This window comes from Crocodylus porosus, unplaced genomic scaffold (genome assembly GCF_001723895.1).
Source record: "Crocodylus porosus isolate Cpor-Errol unplaced genomic scaffold, CroPor_comp1, whole genome shotgun sequence".
Taxonomy (NCBI): domain Eukaryota; kingdom Metazoa; phylum Chordata; order Crocodylia; family Crocodylidae; genus Crocodylus; species Crocodylus porosus.
Window position 1 is genome coordinate 23,334,260 of NW_017728911.1, and position 18,461 is coordinate 23,352,720.

The following is an 18,461-nucleotide window of genomic DNA, read 5'->3' on the forward strand; positions in this document are numbered from 1 at the left end:
TCCCACCCCAGCTCCCAGTGCTTTAAAAAAAAGCCTTGATTCCTTGGATGCTGCCAGGCAAGGAGGGGGGTGATCACCACTGTCCCATGCTGCATGGGGGGCTCTTCCATGAGCCCCTTGACCCCTACCCACTGTCCCAGCCCCCCCTGGCTGCCGTGCCTGCCCCAGTTTCGGCCCTTTAAGAACCCCCCCCACCCCATCTCACCAGTTCTTGCAGTGGCCTTGGGGCTTTGGGGGACTCATACAGAGCACCCCATGCAGTGCAGGGCAGTGGGGGGCAGCAGAGATTGCCCCCCCCGCCAGGGGTTTTTTGGTTGGTTTTTTTTTTCTTAAAGGGCCAGAGCTGGGGCAAGCAGGGCAGCCAGGGGGACTGGGAGACCGGGCGGGGATCAGGGGGCTCATGCAGAGCCTCCTCATACAGCATGAGGCAGTGGTTGGTAGCAGGTATCACCCCACCCCACCAGGCAATACCTGTTGAGTCGGGGCATGGGGGGGTGTTTCAAAGTGCCAGGAGCTGAGGTGGGCGAACTGCTCTGTTTATATAGCCATTGCTGGGGCTGGGAGAGCAGGCAGGGCAGGAGGCCTGTCTGATTTGGAGATTCAGCAGCAGCCAAATCCCCGAATCAGATTTGGCTGAATCGATTTGGGACAGTGATTCGAATCAACGAATCAAATCACTGTCTTCCGAATTGGCTGAATCTGAATCTGAAGCGAAAACTAACCACTTTGCACAGGCCTACTCGCTAGGTGTGTTACAGAATTTCCATAGGACTATGTAACTAGGGGCTTTCTTGGGACCGATCTGTCATTGGCCCACCCACCTGTTTCTGGGCCAACCGCCTACCTCCTTGTCTGCCACACTTGAAGATACATAATTATGGTGCTAAGTAGGTGGGAGGCTGCCTATTTTTTCCCCCAATTCCAGGGGGCATTCTCTGCAGCTCCATTCCTCCCCTACACTGCACCCCATGCCTCACAGATGACATCCAGGTGACATAATTACTCCCAGCCTGAGACCGAAGCAAACTGAGTCCAAAGTTGGGCTCCACACACAAGCACACTCAGACCACCTCCCCTCTCACAGGAAGCCTCTTCCACCCCACCCCTCTCTTACTAGAGCCTCTGGCATGTTGCCCATTACCAGGCCACACTCCACCACCCTGCTGCTCCTTGAACGACCCCTGTTGGCCATAGGCTTTGCTACTCACATGCTGGCCTTGCCTCGCAGTCCCTTCAGTTCCCGCAAGTTCCCCTACTCTGTGTGGTCCAGCCTGGTGCTGAACCCTGAGCTAATTCTTCCCCACATCCCTCACCGGGCAACTCTACACACACAAATGCACACACAGGGCTCCCAAGCCCTCTGGTTTCCCCCTCACTGGGGCCACCCCATCACTGGGGCTCCTCATCACTGCCCCCTCGCTGGCGCTACAGGGCTTCCCTCTCCAGTGGGGCTTAGGTGGCCATAGCCATGCCTGGCCCCTTCTGGATCTTACACCCTATAGCTATAGCCATTCCTGGCCCCCTTGTACCAACAGTATTGTGGGGGGTAGGGGTTAAGGTGCCCTGACCCACCTTTCAGGGGTGATAACTGGCCTGGCATTTCCTGAGGGCTCCCACGCCACTAAGAGACCCACCAGGCCACCCATCCCCGGCAGGGTGCAGTTTTAGGTCATGTCCAGGACTAGGAGCCTCCAAACCATCCCCTTAAGCTCCTGCCCTTACCTCCAGGATGTTGCCTACAGCCTTGCAGCCAGGCAATGTTTCTGCCTGGCCTGCCAGCAGCAAACTGCTCTGTTTATATAGGCAGCGAGAGTTCTAAAATGGACACCATAAACAAGCACCCACTGGCTGTTTGGCTCAGCCTTTAAAGTGGCAGGCACCACCAGTGCCCTGCCACAGACCACAAAACCATTTTGCCCAGTGCTCTAGGGAGTCTCCAAAACATTGCCAGAATTTTCAGCTGGCAGGTGGGACTGCATTTTGTTGGCTTTCAGCAAAAGGTGAAGAGGCAAACAAAAGCTATACTGGACATCTACGCAAGTCTTTTACTATGGAGTAAACTAATTAGCTCCATAGTAAATGTCTTGGTGTTTACAAGTGCAGCCTTATTAGGCCACAGAAAACAAGATAGTATATGTAAATACAAGTAAATACAAGTACTATCCTGATGCAGATTTTTTTTTTATATGCAGCAGTGCACATGTAGACTCTGATCCAGTTGGCTGTGACATGAGGGTACTTCAGGGCAGGGGCTGCCTGCCAGCTAGCCCCGCACTGGGGCACCCTTGTGCCGCAGCCAGTCCCTCTGCAGCATGTTGAACCAAGCCAGAGCAGCTGCAGGCTGACAGGCTGGCCCCCCCAGGATCCTGCTAGCTGGAGCTGCTTTGACCTGATTCAACATGCCACAGTCCCAGGTGCTTGTGTAATTGCAGTGCCCAGAAGCAATAAACTCTGGTGTGATATGTACTGGAGTTTATCGCTTTGCCTTACTATGCAAGTGTAGATGCACCCACTGTTGACTATATTGGAAAAACTGAGAGGAATACTTGTTTGTCTTACCATGATGGAAGAGAGCCCTGAAACACCAAGGAGACAGGCCATGCCAGTAGTGAAGCTTGGATCCAACATAAAAGGGATCATACCACCTACTGAAGCTGCCAACAAACCACCATTCAGGTAATGGCGACCAGGTAGAAGGAGTGCTGCTGAGTTCAGCATACCTAAGACAAACCATGGAAGTTCTAATTAATATATCACTCACTTTATTACAGAAACATTTTAATGAAAAAGTACTGGAAGTCAGTATAAGCTATAGACACAGTTAAAGCACCAAAAGGCCAAAGATGGCAGTGCCCCACCATCTCAATTTATGCAGAGGAATGAGTGGCCTACTGCACTTAAAAGGTAACTATTCAGTTGCTTGAAAGAAATACTCATAAAAAGTTTCCTACTTCCCAACAGCTCCTTTTCAGCTCTTAGCTCCCAAGAAATGATCTTTTCCCATTAAACTTTGGGAAAATCTATAGCCCTAAGGGCCATTTGAGGTTTGTTCAGGCAAGAGTCTTTGAGGAAGTAGACCAGGCTTACAGATATCTAGAGTTCATATGTAGCAATCCTTGGCCTTACACAGTAAGGATTGTCTTGAAGGATCTTCATTTCACTGGCTGGTAATGCTGTTTCTAGTTTTAGCTTTAAACCAAGAAAGTTGTGGCTTGTAGTTAGTATCACCTACCAGACTTCTACTCCAAACCACTACATTAGGATTTGGCATACCAACTAACTCCCTTGATATCATCCCTAGGAGTGAAACGGATAATACCAGGGCAGCTTCCCCCAATGTACCATCTGCAGTTGGTAATAAGGACCAAATAATTATTTGGAACAAAAAGCTCTGGTGGCTATTTATCCTTGGAAATTATTGTGGCCAGAAAAAGATCCATATTTTAGTATTCTCACTGTTTTAATACTGACTAGTACTACAGATTTATTACCTTCTTGCACTTGAACTGTACCAGAGCAACAGTTTCCCCTAGTTCCCATTTTCCATGTATAGCTTTTAAAGAGATTTCACTGAAATTCAACAGGAGTTGGAGCAACTAAATCCCATTAGGACTCCTTGCAAAAGGCATCTTAATTTATCTAACATGAGGCACATCAAAAAGAAGAGTACCTTGCAATTTTCCATAAGCCACTAAAGAGCCGCTGAAGGTGACACCCCCAATGTAGGTCCCTAAATAGGCAACAGTTTTGAGAACGTTGGCAGAAGGGTGAACATCAAGGTGTGGGTATTCAATCATATACTCAGCAATGCATGTAAGAACAGCTGCCAAACCAACCAGACTGTGAAATGCAGCCACAAGCTGTGGAAGGTCAGAGATTTCAATCCGTTTCGCAATGGTAAGACCTGCAAAATAAAATTAGTTAGATCTAAGATTAAAATATGATATTGTATTTCATAGTCTCTTGAAGTATAAACAGGCAGTTAAGCAACAAAGGATTATTTGCTTTCTTGTGTTGTTTTCCTTTTTGTGCAATGTAATAGAAATATAATAGTTGCAAGAACTTATAACCTAATTTAAGTCTCCTCCAAAAATAGATTTGCTAGAACATTTTAAGATGACAGCCTGAAAGAAACAGAGCCAGATTGGGGCTTTTGAAGCCACAACCCCTTGTGCAGGGGATGGGATACTGTGAGCACAATAGTTAGAGTTTCCAGACATATTCTGCCTGCAGGGAACCCAAGCAGGCAAAATGCCTCTGGAGGCATTAGACGAGTACACAGTGTTCTCAGTGACAGGCTGGCAATGGCAGGATCTCTTTCCCAGCATTCTTCGCTATAAGGCTTCCACATCTCAAGGATGTTGGACAAGATGCTGCCCAAAACTTATTCTTCTGGGCCAAACCAAGAACAAAGCAATGCTGGATATGAACCCTGCCTTACAATATTTGGGGGGAGGGGGGATAAAACTTTTCATACAAAACACTCTTCTGCCAAAAAACACAGACTCAGGTTGACCAAAACATTTAGTGAATTTGTGTCAACTTTGGTAAGTGGTTTCAGTCAAAGAAAAAAAAAATCAAAAGGTCTATTTTGTTTTGATACTTTTTTAATGAAATGCTTGAATTCTTCCTTATGAAACATCATTATGTTCTGAAATTGAGTTTAATTCTATTGAACATTTTTAGACATTTTAAAAGCTTGATAATAAAATAAAATGTTTAATTCTGAGTTGAATTAAATATTTTAAACCCCAAAATTATTTTAAAACTTTTTAATACATTGATTTTCTGATTGGCTTGAAGTTGATTTGTTTCCCATTTTTTGGACCTCAGAACAAATGAGAAACCAGTTATTAGCACAGCTCTAGTCAGAATACTCTATTACAGGGACTTTGAGGCTACATAAGCTTCAGAAGCTTAACACTACAACTGAACATGTATAAACGCTCTGGATTTCTAATTCACCTAGTAATCTGGACAATAAACCAGTCTTTCAAATGAAATGATAACGATGAGAAATGGACTTGCCAATTTCCCCATCACCCCTGTTGTGCCCTCCCTGTTTTTTTAATGGACCTATTGCAAGAACATTCAGAAGAGCTCAAGTAGAGAGTTTGAAGATTTACTGTTGTTCGGCTTGTCCTTTCTACAACTTTCTTGAGTCACCTAGAAGGAAATTGCACTTGAAAAAATATTTTCATGGGGGGGGGCGGGGGTGCCTGCTGTGAAACTACCAGAACTCCACAGGATTTTGACAAGGATGACTGTCAAGGCAATTAAAACAATCCCTGAAAACTGTAGAAGAGCCTTTTGGAAAATACCGTAATCATAATTTCTATTATAACAGGCACCATTTTGAGCCTTGATAACAGCTAGGTCCTTTGACCATAAGTTGATGGTAAGTGCATATTCAAGTTAAGTACTTCCTATGTTTTAGCCTTAAGCTATTGAAAGAAATGGCCAAACTTAAACACGTCTGTTCTACCATCTTAATTTTTCTTCTTAGTCAAGAGTACTTTTCTGTTAGGACCTAAAGTACTTTTTAAAGGCATTTCCCCATTGGATTATAAATAAAAATTAATAAATCATTAGTGAAGCCGGCACGAATTTAAACTCTACCTGCTGAACAAAATGGTATACGTACCAATTGTGCCACCAATAGCCATGGCAGTGGACATCTGAGTGAGTACTTCTGGAGTAGGTTTCAGTGCTCCTAATGTAGCAGCTAAACCACCAGCCACCCCAATCATACCTAGGGCATTGCCAAGTCTAGAAGTGTTCTGACTAGAAAGTCCTGCCAGTGCACCAACACAGCAAAGGCCTGAGCCCAGATACATCATCTGTAAAAAAAAACAATGCCAAGTTAATACACAGTGGCATGGAATTACTGTGCTTTTTCTCTTTCACAAAGTCTCCAGGATCTCCACCACGATTTGGAATAATGGAAAGTTCTTACATTATTAGTGTATTTTTCTCAGCCTTTGCCATTAAAATTTACCCAAGTTATTATCTTTTGTTCATACCAGTATATTCCTTTTTATACCTCTCCACCCAGATAAGCATTAAGAGCAGAGCCACAGAGATTAAACTTTAAAGGTCCAGTTCACAATAATATTTAAATACACATTTCCATAAATATTGATCCAGTGGTTTTTTGCACTCTTCAGTGTCCTAAACCATTATGTATCTTCAAATGTGCACGTTAGTGGGCTTCATTCTTTCTGCTCTCTTTCTAGAGTTGAGTAACAAACTAATAAACTGGTTAAAGCTTAAAGATATTAGATAGAATTATTTTCACTAATTTTTTTATTTTTTCAATTTTTCATTACACATGATTTAAAATGACTTTAGCCTTTATTTCCTGTGTTTGTGTGGAAGAAATACATTTTCTCAAACCAGTCATTCAAATATCATTTTAAAGATTATAATGCTATGAGATCATTTCCGCTGATTCTGTTACTTTGATTCCTTAGTGTTTTGTTATACAAAATACTCTGAAATCCCTTCATGATGATGCATTTATAAGCAACATGTGGTATTCTCTCTCATGTTTAAAAGCATCTGGGTGATTTTAAAATCATGAATGCTAAATGTTCCTTTTCTGACCTGTATTATTAAATACATTGACAAACAAGAATCCAAAACCATGTAGTCATAAAAAATAAAAGGATTCATTCCATCATTCTCTAATCATTTAGTAGAGAATGAAATGTACAAAGAAAATGAAGCAGAATAATTCCCTGATAAAATCCAGGAAAGGCCATCAAAATACTCTGTTTATGCAAGTTTTCAAGAAATATCATAGGAAATATCAAAGGCCAAACTTATACTGTATAAATGGGCAATACTTGGCAAAAGTCAACAGAGCTTTACCCATTTACACCATCACAGAATTTGGTGTTGACTTCCTAATTATCAGGCCATTCCTCAGAACTGATTAAGTTCAAATCTAAGTGTACACTGAGCTATTGTTTTATTGGAAAATTGAAATCTGTAAATATCTACTACTGCTCCCAATTCAATTTCTATTCTGTGGCTCACAAATATATTTAAAAGAGATTAGCTTTGTATTTTATTGGCATTTTTGGTGTATTGTTCATGGAGACAATTGCATTGTTTAGTTCCTTGAACTCAAGTATTTGGTGTCCTACAACATTAGTTTAGTAGAGTTTCAAAGAATGGGGCTCTAATGAAAAACTACTCCAGAAACAGCTGTTTGGGAAATAAACCATGAATGTTCCTAGGCCTACTGACTGTTAAATGACCTTCTGATTAGTTCCAAGATATTTATCAGATTTCTTTCCAGAGATGGTTTTATTTAAAGTATTTCAAGGAATTCATGAAAACTAGCACCTCATTTATTCCAGATTTTTGGTGAGGAACACTTTTCTGGGAGGTTGAAAATCCTTAAGGTTTTTCAGAGAGGACTGGTTCAGTTCCATTAAGATTTCAGATTACCATAAGATCATTCACAAAATAGTTTCCTTCAGTGTTTTCAGTCAACATAGTTTTTGCTCTGCAGAGTCTGTGTCTGAGAAAAATTATATATATTCAAAGTGTTTGTGTTTTGAATAATAGCTAAAAATGTGCAATTCAACTAGAAACTAGCAACTGCTTTAAGTACCTTAGCTTAATAGCACAGGCAGAACTGCACTGTCTGTCAAGGTTAAATGCAAGTGCCTTTGGATAGAGAGCATAGCTGCCTGTATTCCTGTAAAATGCAAAAGAGTCTCAAGGTGCTCAGTAAATAATAAATAAACATAATTTAATAAAAGATTTATAGCAGGAGGGTTTCTCATGAAAGCAGAGAAAACCCATTCACAAGAATTTGTAGAAACTCTACCAAATTTTGCCTTTCAAAACAGAGAGCAATGAACCATTCACCCAACAGAACACAAGACAGAAACATTACTGTCACTGTTAGGTTTTGTGTTCTGTCCTTTGGGATGTGTGCTATTTAAGTGCCCAATTTTGTTGACTGGAAGGAATAATTTACTGAAGGGTTTTGTTTTTATTTTCTTATAAGATTCTGCTCTGCACATCAAGAGAGCATTCAAAGGGTTATTAAAGCAAAGGCAAAGACCTTCTAAATCACTAGGATGCTGGAATATATTGTAAAGCATAGCCTATGCTCTTTGATACCTTGTAATAGAAATTCAGAAAAGCCATAATTAAACAACATTTCCACCATCACACACTTCAGAAATTCTATACTTTGCTTTTTAAAAAGCTTGTTGAAATTCTATACATGCACAATTTCTTCCTCCTCATAGTCAAAACTTTACTGGATTTTACCTTCCTTAAGGAAAGCATGAGATGACAAACAGATCTTTATGGAAAGGAAATGTAGATCCAATATCTAATCTAGTGATTCTCAAACTTTGTGGGATCAAAGCATTCCTCAGAAAATGCCAGCTCTTAGTTTTCACTTTTTTTTTGACTAGGGAAAAATAATAGACCAATTTTTATATTGCAAAGAACTTAGAAAGACTACTACAGGGTAGAATGTTTTTAACACTATGAATTCCTATTTGAAATCTCTGGGCTTATTGTGTGAATTATGCTTGCACACCTAACAGTGCTAACATTGCAAGGCACCTTATGGCACTCTTTAAAGCATCTCAAATCACTAAGAATCACTGATCTAGTCTTTAATTCAGTTAAACTCTTATTGAAGTCATATTGAAATTTTGCCTGAATAAAGGACTGTGGAATACAGAAAGGCTCTAAAATCTGAACATTCAGAAATATAAATGTTGTCTAACCTGTCCAATATTATGTCCACTGGCAAGAGAAGCACCATAACCTCCAAGAACTTTCCCCTCCCTTGTTGTTGGGGAAATTACTAGAAAATAAGAGGCCTGATGACCCAGTGATGAGAAATGTAGAATATTAGCAAATGAGTCAGCTATAAATTAAGGACCCAAATCTGCCAAGTTTTTACTACTGTGAATGATCCTTAAAGCATATATCATTAAATACAACAGCTAGTAGTAAGTGTCTGCAGAAGCAGGGCCTTAACTTGCTGGCATCACTAGATTTGCTAGCACAGCTGAGCCTATAGGTGACACCTAGAGGGGACATCGGGGGGGGGGAACATGCCCCCCACCCCGAGATTGGCCACACCAAAGCCGCTGCTGGCTTCTGAGGGCCATCACCACTCACACCCGCCTCCTCCTTGCTGCTGACATGACTGGTGGTGTCTGCAGGCAGTCCCCACTTGCTGCTCGCCAGCATGGTGTCCCACCAGTCTTGGGAGGCACCAGTCATTCATGGCTGAGCTAGCTGGTTAGATCCCTAACCTGACTACTGAGTAACAGAAATCGGGACATTGTCTGACCTGTTCAATACTATGTCCACTGGCAAGAGAGGCAGCATAACCCCCAACAAACACAGCTCCAGGGAGGAGGTAGAGGTAATTATATTCAGGGGGATCTGTAGGTCGCTTGAACATGTCCAGCATTCGCTGTGTAATTAAGAAACCACCTGTAGGGAAATACAAGTTTGAACTGTAAGAATGAGCAGATAGAAATATACACTTAGAGACTCCTATAAATACAAAGCACCTCTGTATATGAACACAGAGGTAACCCTCCCTGATGCTATTTCAGTTACAAATAGTCTGCAAATATTAGTTTCAATTTGATCTTGTATGTTGTTAGGAAACAACTTGTTTCCACTTGGACTTTATTCTATTCAATTCTATTATGTAACTCAATGGTTTTTAAAAACGATTTTTCAGTATCATGTTCACTCCACTGAAGGCCATATTATCCCACCTGCTTGCTCCTTTCTGTGAGTGCAGGGACTTTGGATGCAGCAGAATTATTGTAATTCTGCCATCCAAAGGGAGAGGGAGAAGATTCCGGGAGGCTATGCCCACAGTTTGCCCTACACACAAGAACACCTCCCTGAACTAAAGAGTATAGCAGACATTTATTTGTAGATCTGGGTGAGAGCAGGCTATGGAAAGGACTGCCTGGTGTGCCACTGGCCATCATACGGGCTTGTCAATTTAGATCAAACAAGCAGCAGTCCTAAGAGTGAAATAGTAGCCATGAAGCAGGTCTTTTGGACCTGAAGGTCATAGCTTGGGGGGATGGCCACAACAGTCTCTTTGCTCAAGCCAATAGAGTGATTGAGACTGGAAGTAATTTACAGTCATATATAAGGTTATGGTCTTACTTGCCCACTGAGCTGGCCAGCTCTAGAGAGAAGTGCATATCACAGCTCTTTTAGAAAACACAGAGCAAGCAACAGGCATCACACATCTTGAACAATATGCCTCCCATCCTGAATAAGGAGTTCCTGCAAGGACACCACAACCCTGCAACCTCTACTCAGTTCTATATATGCTTGCTCTAACCTTACATATATAAAAAAATATTGTGAATGGAAAATAGTTTCACCAATAAAGAATGGTCTAATGGTCTAGGAAAGTTCTATATCACTGGGTTTCTTTTAGAGAGAAGAAAGATTGTCAAATTGTTAGGACATGAGAAAGGTCTTGAGAGACCTGGGTTCAAGTCTCTGCTCTACTAAATAGAACCTAGGTGGTGATGGGCCTCTCTTTGCCCCGAGTCCTAATCTCTGAAATGGAGATAATAGCACTTACAAACTTGGCAGGATTTTTGCAGTGGTAATTCATCAAGAAAAGGTATAAGATGTACAGATACTACGGAAATGGGATCATACCACCATAATGAGTGTACAATTACAACCACTATACAATTTCAAATATGATGTTACTACTTGCTTTAGAAATTATTGAAATCTTTGTAGTTATTTCCTTGTTGATATTTCAGATGCCACAGAATCACAGGAAAATAGGCCTGGAAGGAGGTCATTTAGTCCCACCCCCTGCTTAAGTCATTTAGTCCCACCCCCTTGTCTAAACCATTCAAGATAACTGTTTGCCTACCCTACTCCTGAAAACTTCCAAGGAAAGGGATTTCACAACCTCTCTGAGTAATCTGTTCCAATGGTTAACCATCCTGATAGTCAGAAAGTTGTTTCTAACATCCTACCTAGATTTCCCTTGCTGCAATTTAAGATTATGACTTCTTGTCCCATCACCTTGTTGAACCTCATGAGATTCCTTTTGGCCCAATCCTCCCATTTGTCTAGGTCACTCTGAATCCTAGCCCTACCTTCCAGCATATCTACTACTCCCCACAGCGTGGTATCATGTGCAGACTTCCTGAGAGTGTACTCTATGCTATCTTCCAGGTCATTGATGAAGATATTGAACAAAACCGGCTCCAGGACTGACCCCTGGGGCATCAATATAGGCACCTAACTTTATTCATAGGAAGTAGACCACAGTTTAAAGCATGGCCAACACCTGTGGGCCATGTGCCAAATCTGGCCCAAGAAGGGACTAGATCTGACCCATGAAGGTCTTATCTAGTCCATGTTATACAAACACTCACCAAGCCCCTACTCCTGCCCAGCCACCTGATCTGGTCTATGTTCTGTGTTTTATTAATGGACATCCAATCCCTTGCTGCTATTCCAGCATTTCTGCCCCGTACAGAAGAATTCTCTCTCGCAGTCCACTACAGCCTCTGCTTATGGTCTCGGCCAAATTAGCCAGTCCAAATTCTCGCTCCTCACATTTTTCAGTGACATATTTTTCTGTGGAGGCTGAATTACAGGGGTGAAAGATTAGCCTTCTGCACAGAGTAGGGATGATTGGACAACAGGAATGGATCAGTGGCCCAGGGTAGCTGCCTGGTCAGAGGCCCCTGCAGCCCCTATTAGTAAAAGGTTGATGACTCATGGTATAAAAGGAAAGAAAAGTCATATCTGACTGTACTTAGCCTTAGCAGTATTCTTTAAAAGAGAGGTTTTACAGGGTAACTAATGTTTTTCTACTATGAAACAATTTCATTTCTAATACAAGATCCCTATAGCCATTTGTGGCCAGAAAAACAAGTTATTTCCATCTAATATTCTGTGCAAAAAGTCAGTAGGAATTAAAATGTGTCTAGGGCCAAAATAAGGTCCCTATCCTCAAACTCTATTTAGGGTAGGATCCAGTTAATCATTCTCTCTATTCCCCTGTCCATTGAAATTCCAGCAGGCAAGAAAATGCCAGGAGACAAAGTCTCTGGTTGCAAAATGTTCAACTTCAGCAAATTATAAATGGACTCCACAATGACTCATTTCAAATTCTAAATTTGCAAATGCAGTTTGGACATGCATATTTGGTACACAGATATAGTGTCTGTTTGTGCATGCAAATAAGACACAACCTATGTCACAACCCAATTCATGAGTTCAAATGAATACTTTCTGCATGCAAAGGGTGTGCAAGTACAAATTTCAAAGCCATTTAATGCTCCTTGGGCAATATGCCCCATGGAACATGAATCATGATCTCTGTGAGATTCAGGAGAGTCTCATGAGATTGGCTAAACGATTTTCCATGCCTCCTGGTGTGCCACATACTGTATTTACTTAAATATAAGATGACCCTGAATAGAAGACAACCCACCAATAATTAGACTCTATCGATGGAAAAATCTATACATTTGTTATAATTTTCCAGGTACAGAATCTACTTTTTCAAGGTTTGCCTTGGATTTGTTCTTCTCTCTGCTACAGCAAGGAAAATAAATTTGGGGGTCAGATAGCCCCTTTGCCCTCTGCCCCCCACAGCTTCTTACCCCTGCAGACCCTTCCCCACTCCTTACTGTCAGACCCTGCTGACCCTGAAATAAACATACTGATAATCATTTGCCTATATGCTTAGTTCATCCAGAATTCATGCATTTTGTCTATTTTGAAACTGCTGCACGTTTTAGCACAGAAGTCCATAAACACACTTTTAAGTAGCACTTTTGTACCTTTTATATAGTACAAACTATGCATATTACTGCAAAACCAAAGGGTCATGATTTACCGGACAGTTCATTGCCCTTGGTTGAAACCAAGCCAACAGCATTTCAAGCCATGGTGACCCCACAGCTCAGCACTGCTCAGTATGTATGTGTGCTCCAGATATGCCCCTGCCCCTGGAAAGGAGCCATGTGCTAATTAGCTCCCAACTCATGAATGGAATGAGTCTCAGGATCCTCCAGCAAAGTATATGCAGATGGGGAACTTGATCCAGCTCCACTTCATGAAGGGAGGGGTCACACTAATCAGATGTAACAGGCTAAGAGAATGTGTGACAAAAGGATTCTGAATGAACTGTTTGGGGCCCTGTTTGTTGATGTTTGCTGATATTTAAGGCTGGTGAAGAAACAGGACTCACTGGAAATGGAGCTCAGCTGTGGGAGTGAAGAAATTGAAATGTATTCAATTCAGTGGCTCACCATAACGTTTGAAAGAGTCAGCACTAAGGGAACATTAGTATATATCATATTCACATTGGCTACACTAACATATCCTTGTGCTAGTATCCCTGCTCTCAGGCTTTCTCTCTAGCTTGTTCCTCTGGCCTTTTGTCTAGGGGGCATCTGAATGCAAGGCCTCCAGCTTGGGACTGGTAGATAGGATGCCTGCTATGGATTCGGGAGTATCTGAAGTCCCAAGCTGAAAAGTCTGGGAGGTGGGATATTTGCTGGTGGTAGCACCATAGACGTGAATGATTGAGCTCTGCTCAGTCAACAGAATTCAGAACCAATTTGGCCTGGGACATGCAATAATAATTTTAAAAAAACAGTATGTTTTCTCAATATGGGCCATGGGTTTTATAATCATATTCAGTGTTTGCTGCATTTAATCAACTTCATAGTTGGTTTCCATTACTTCTGGCAGCAGTTTAATGATAGACAATGTATTTAATGAGGTTCCCTTGTATGTGAATGTGAGACATAAGGCTTTTTTCCTCATGCTGATGGGGGGGGGGGGAAATCTCATCCCATATTTGAATAAATATAATACATATTTGATATAGTCAGATAGTACGGTCCAGAAACTTGCCCCGGTTTAGATACAAAAGGTTAGCTGATGGAATTTCATAACGCATACAAATGTAACTTATACAAATGTACAAAAACGTAATCTAGACACATACAGACACTTATTGTAAGATATGGAGAATAAACGGTGCTCACCTGCAATATTCACAGATGAAACAAATGCAGCTACTACGGCTAAGGTTTGAGGAATACTGCTAGGGAAGTAAGATCCTCCCATTAATACCAAACCTCCAACAGCAGTAAGACCTAAACAAACCAGAATAAATCAATACTTCATAACTGTACATATAAACAATTCATAAGAAATTCATTCACTGCAAACCAGAAGCAAGCAATGATTCCTGCTGGTATTGGCAGGAGCAACTTTAGAAATAAGGTATGACAGCTGGACAGTTGCTTCACTCCTCTCAGCATTGTGGACTCAGAATAGTACATTGAGATCCCCAGCTTCCATGGAGACACTAGGACTTTGGTGGGTTTCCCACCTTTACACTCCACCACAAAGCCTTGGGGGAAAACTGGGAGAAAGGGCACAGCCAAATACTCCATGTGCAGCTAAAGCTTCTGCTGTCTTTCAGCCACCCAGAGAGTTCTACATTTTTGCTGGACTTCCTGTATGGTGAGTTGATTAGCTGTTTGTTCCAATCCTCTTCCTCTCTCTTCCTCAGCCTCTGACTCATATTTCCTCTATATCTGTTCCTTGTACCCTCTTCTCCCTTGCCTATCATCCTTATCCCCTTACCCATCAGTGTCCCCTCTTCCAAAGGTTGGACCTAGGCTCTGTCATAAAAATCAGCAAACTCAAAGCAGCACTAAGGTGCTGTGGAATGAGCTGTTATGGAACCAATCATACTTGCAGAGGCTTCTGAAGAAGCTAAGTGAAAAAAAGTTTCATGATCTTAGCTGTGATCTTGGTTAACAGAAATCAGCTTCTGCCAAGTTGCAGATGTACAGTAAACTACGTGTAAGAGCACTGCAATATTATTTTTCATTATTTACACAGTTCACAAGATGGGCTAGGGGCTTTAGAGGCCTGTAAAACACCCCAGAACTGAACTGTGCCTTAACTCCACAAGCTCATTTTAGCATGGATTTGCCCATCTTGGGGGAGCTAGGGATTATGCTTCAACAAATACAGTCCTTAGAAGACGATACAAGCATATAGAAGGCAGCTGCCTGTTAAATGAGACAGCATGCTCTCCTGGCACAATCCTGCTAAATGCCCCAGCTCTGCACTACAGAGAGAAGTCTGCTCCCAATGTAAGATTACAGTTGTGCGCAACTCCTTGAGCTTTCCCTCCCATATAACAATAGCGGCCCAAGAGCACAGTGAAAGCTGGCAAGGCCAAATGAAAGACATGGAAAGGGAAACAGCCTACAAAAGATGAGACAAGACGTAGGGCACACTCACTTTTTGGTTTTGTCATCATTCACATTAGGATAGTGGGCAGTAAAAGTAAAAGCTACTGTATTTACTTTATTCTTATAAAAGCATGATTCTCATCAAGTCTCCAGGGGGATGCAGTCAGTGAGAGCTTTGTGTGGGGAAATTAATCTCAGCTACAACTAAAGAATAAAGACAGCATTATCAAGTGACCTCAGGTTTGTGAGTTCCAGTCCTACAGTAACAGTTAACAGGACACCTGCCTTTGGCTAAGCCACTGAACTTCATGTCTCTGGTTCTCCACCTGAAAGTATCCTAACATTGAATTTGATTGTAGATCTGAAATACCCACAAGGAGAAAGAAGACAAGTTCACTTACCAGAAATTGCATTTGTTACTGACATCAGCGGTGAATGCAGGGCAGGGGTGACTCCCCAGACAGTATGATAACCAACTATTCCAGCAAGCCCAAATGTAGTCACCATTTGGGTAAAAGCAGAATTGGGAGAAATGAGCCCCAGTCCCAAAATGCTTGTCAACCCTAAAAATAAAAACATATGCTGAAGAATAAAAGAACATTTTTCTTTATTAGTCTTAAAATATAGACCAAGAGGTCAGCCATATTCCCACTGCTTTACCATAGCTATCTATCAACAGGAGCAGGAGACGCCTCCAGACATACTTCAGTATGCCTAACTTTTATTCTGTCTTTGCCAAAGCTAAACCTAGCCAAGAATAGAACTTTTTTTTTTATTTTGTTTTTTAAATCATGGGACCCAGACACAGAGCTGCCAACAAATAAAATCTGTGAAATGTAAACTATTCAGATTGAGCAAATCATAGAGAAAAAGTCCATCAAAAACAAAGGAAAAATGGCATAGATTCTCCAGTAATTTCTCACAACCTTTACTGCATTAGTAGGAAACAGACCACAGTGTACCACATCTGATCATTATTAAAACAGGCAGACCACACAAACAGTTCAGTAATACTTAGTGAGAGAAACCATCATTGCCTTCAGTACTAGTCTGTTTGACTGTATGTGGTAGAATTTCAAAAACTGTTTTTACATTTTGGATAAAGGTTGTACACCACAGTCATAAATACATGATTTCAAATATATTTTTACTTATAGCCAGATTTTCCCTCTCTTACTCTCATCTAGTAGCATCTTATTACTCAAATCATTCTAGTGAAATAAATGGGAGTATTCTCTGAGCAAGGTAATACACAGTATAAGCAAAGGTATCAAAATCTGCTGGTGGTGGGGAGTTAATTTTTAAAGGGCTAACCAGCTGGAAATGTCTTTATTGAAACATTTAAAAGTGCATACAGAGCACTCAGCATTAACTTAAGAAAAAAAATCTCCAAAGTCAGATAATAAAGTGCTTATATGCCAAGGAAAGTACGCAGATATAAACTTAATAACTTATCCACAACCTGGCAATGACAATAGCAAAATCACTGGGAGGAGATCATAGTTGTGATGAGACAGTGATGGGAATCTTTGGAGTACCATATAAGATGAAATAAGGGAAGGATTACTAATTGAAAGCAAGTTCTTAGATCCTTTTCTAACTCCCTTTAAAAACCATTCTTCTCCACCACCAGAAAATCCCTTTCCTCAGGCTAATGGTTACTCCTGCTGTTGCTCATTTATCTGGCACAGGAGTTTAGACAGTGGAGACTCTTTACTTACATTTATGATTGTATTTTATTCATTACCCTTTGTTCTTTTCAAAGAAACTTAATAGTAGAATAGTGTCATGCTGTTTATGAGAGAATACTATTCATTATAATGAAAACCTTGTTATCTGATTTACTTTCCGTTTAAGTAGTATGTTTTCAAGTATAAATAGTCATAACAACAACACCTGGAAATGCAGAACATAAAATGCCTCATATGTCTATCAGGGTCTATATGCCAGTTTCAATGGGTTTGGAGTTTGGCCCCTGAACAGCGCAATGTTAGCTCGTTATTATATATGCATTTAGCAGCACAACACGTTTTTTGGTAATATTATACAGACAATGACTTAAGATTGAGTCTCTAAAAAAAACACCCTGTGTTTCCCTGAGGTTTCTTTTTCTTGCCCATCATTCAACTGGAAAGTAACTCAGGAGCTTAGAAGTATTATTTAACCCTTTCTGCTACTGTTCAATATTAAAACAGTGTATAGAGATCTATTTCACAAACTGGTTTAATTACTTTTATTCCTAGAAATATAGGGAATGCAAACAAAATGGCTCATATAGCCAAATTTCTCTGGTGTATCATTTACCTGCTGTGTAAGCTCCAGCTGATGTCATGGTCTTCCTAAATGGTGAGATCAAAGCTTGTTTCTCTGCTTCTAACTCCTGCACAGATTTTGGTTTAGCAGGAGCAGAAGGTGGTGCTGTTCTTGGTAAAGGTGCTGGAAATAAAGTCTTGCCTTCCTGTTAGAAAAAATGATGATCAGTGTTGTGGATTTCTGTGTGTCTGCCCTCTGTAAAATAATGGGCTGATTCTGTAGCTTTATTAGGGCCAGATCCTGTTGCATTTACTTACATGAACAGTTCAACTGAAGTCAATGAGATTATCCATGTGAGTAAAGGTACAAGGGTTTGGCCTTTACTTTTTATTATTGTAATGATAATGTATATTTATTCTAAAATATAATTTATTAAAAATATTAAAAATCCTTATTTTTCATAAATCAGAAATTTTAATCTATATTTTAATTAAATAAACTTAGATCTGCCAAATTGGCACTGATTGTTGAGTTCTGTTAGTCACAAAAAGCCATCTTTGTCCACTCTAACCCACTAAGAGTCACAGGACAGAATATGGTCTGGCATTTTTAGACTATTACATTTGATGTATTTCACCCTAATAAAAAATAAATATATGAAGAATAAAGCAAAAAAAAAATTACAAACTGACTCTTAATCTAATATTGCTTTGAAACTGAACCTGAATTCATTTCTTCTTTCTAATGAGTCCTCTACTAAAAAGTCATTCCAACCTGCCAATATTTAATCACTGTGCATAACGATGCTTTGGCTTAGGCAGGGAATTATTTTGGGCAGAGAGCCACTTACTGAGTTTTGGCAAGCCATTGATGGCCGCATGACAGGCAGCCAGGAGCAGATAAATATTAATTTTC

General features: G+C 40.8%; 1 protein-coding gene across 1 annotated transcript in view; it reads right to left on the minus strand.

Annotated features, from left to right (window-relative positions):
* LOC109309051 (NAD(P) transhydrogenase, mitochondrial-like) overlaps window positions 1-18,461 on the minus strand; it is an 82,751-nt gene that overhangs the window by 21,537 nt on the left and 42,753 nt on the right. Inside the window, exons 10-16 of the mRNA XM_019533651.1 lie at window positions 17,598-17,751; window positions 15,695-15,856; window positions 14,067-14,177; window positions 9,341-9,486; window positions 5,645-5,840; window positions 3,671-3,904; window positions 2,560-2,720 (exon numbers count right to left, since the gene is read on the minus strand). Coding sequence (XP_019389196.1) covers window positions 2,560-2,720; window positions 3,671-3,904; window positions 5,645-5,840; window positions 9,341-9,486; window positions 14,067-14,177; window positions 15,695-15,856; window positions 17,598-17,751 — 1,164 coding nt within the window. The remainder of the gene's footprint in view (window positions 1-2,559; window positions 2,721-3,670; window positions 3,905-5,644; window positions 5,841-9,340; window positions 9,487-14,066; window positions 14,178-15,694; window positions 15,857-17,597; window positions 17,752-18,461) is intronic.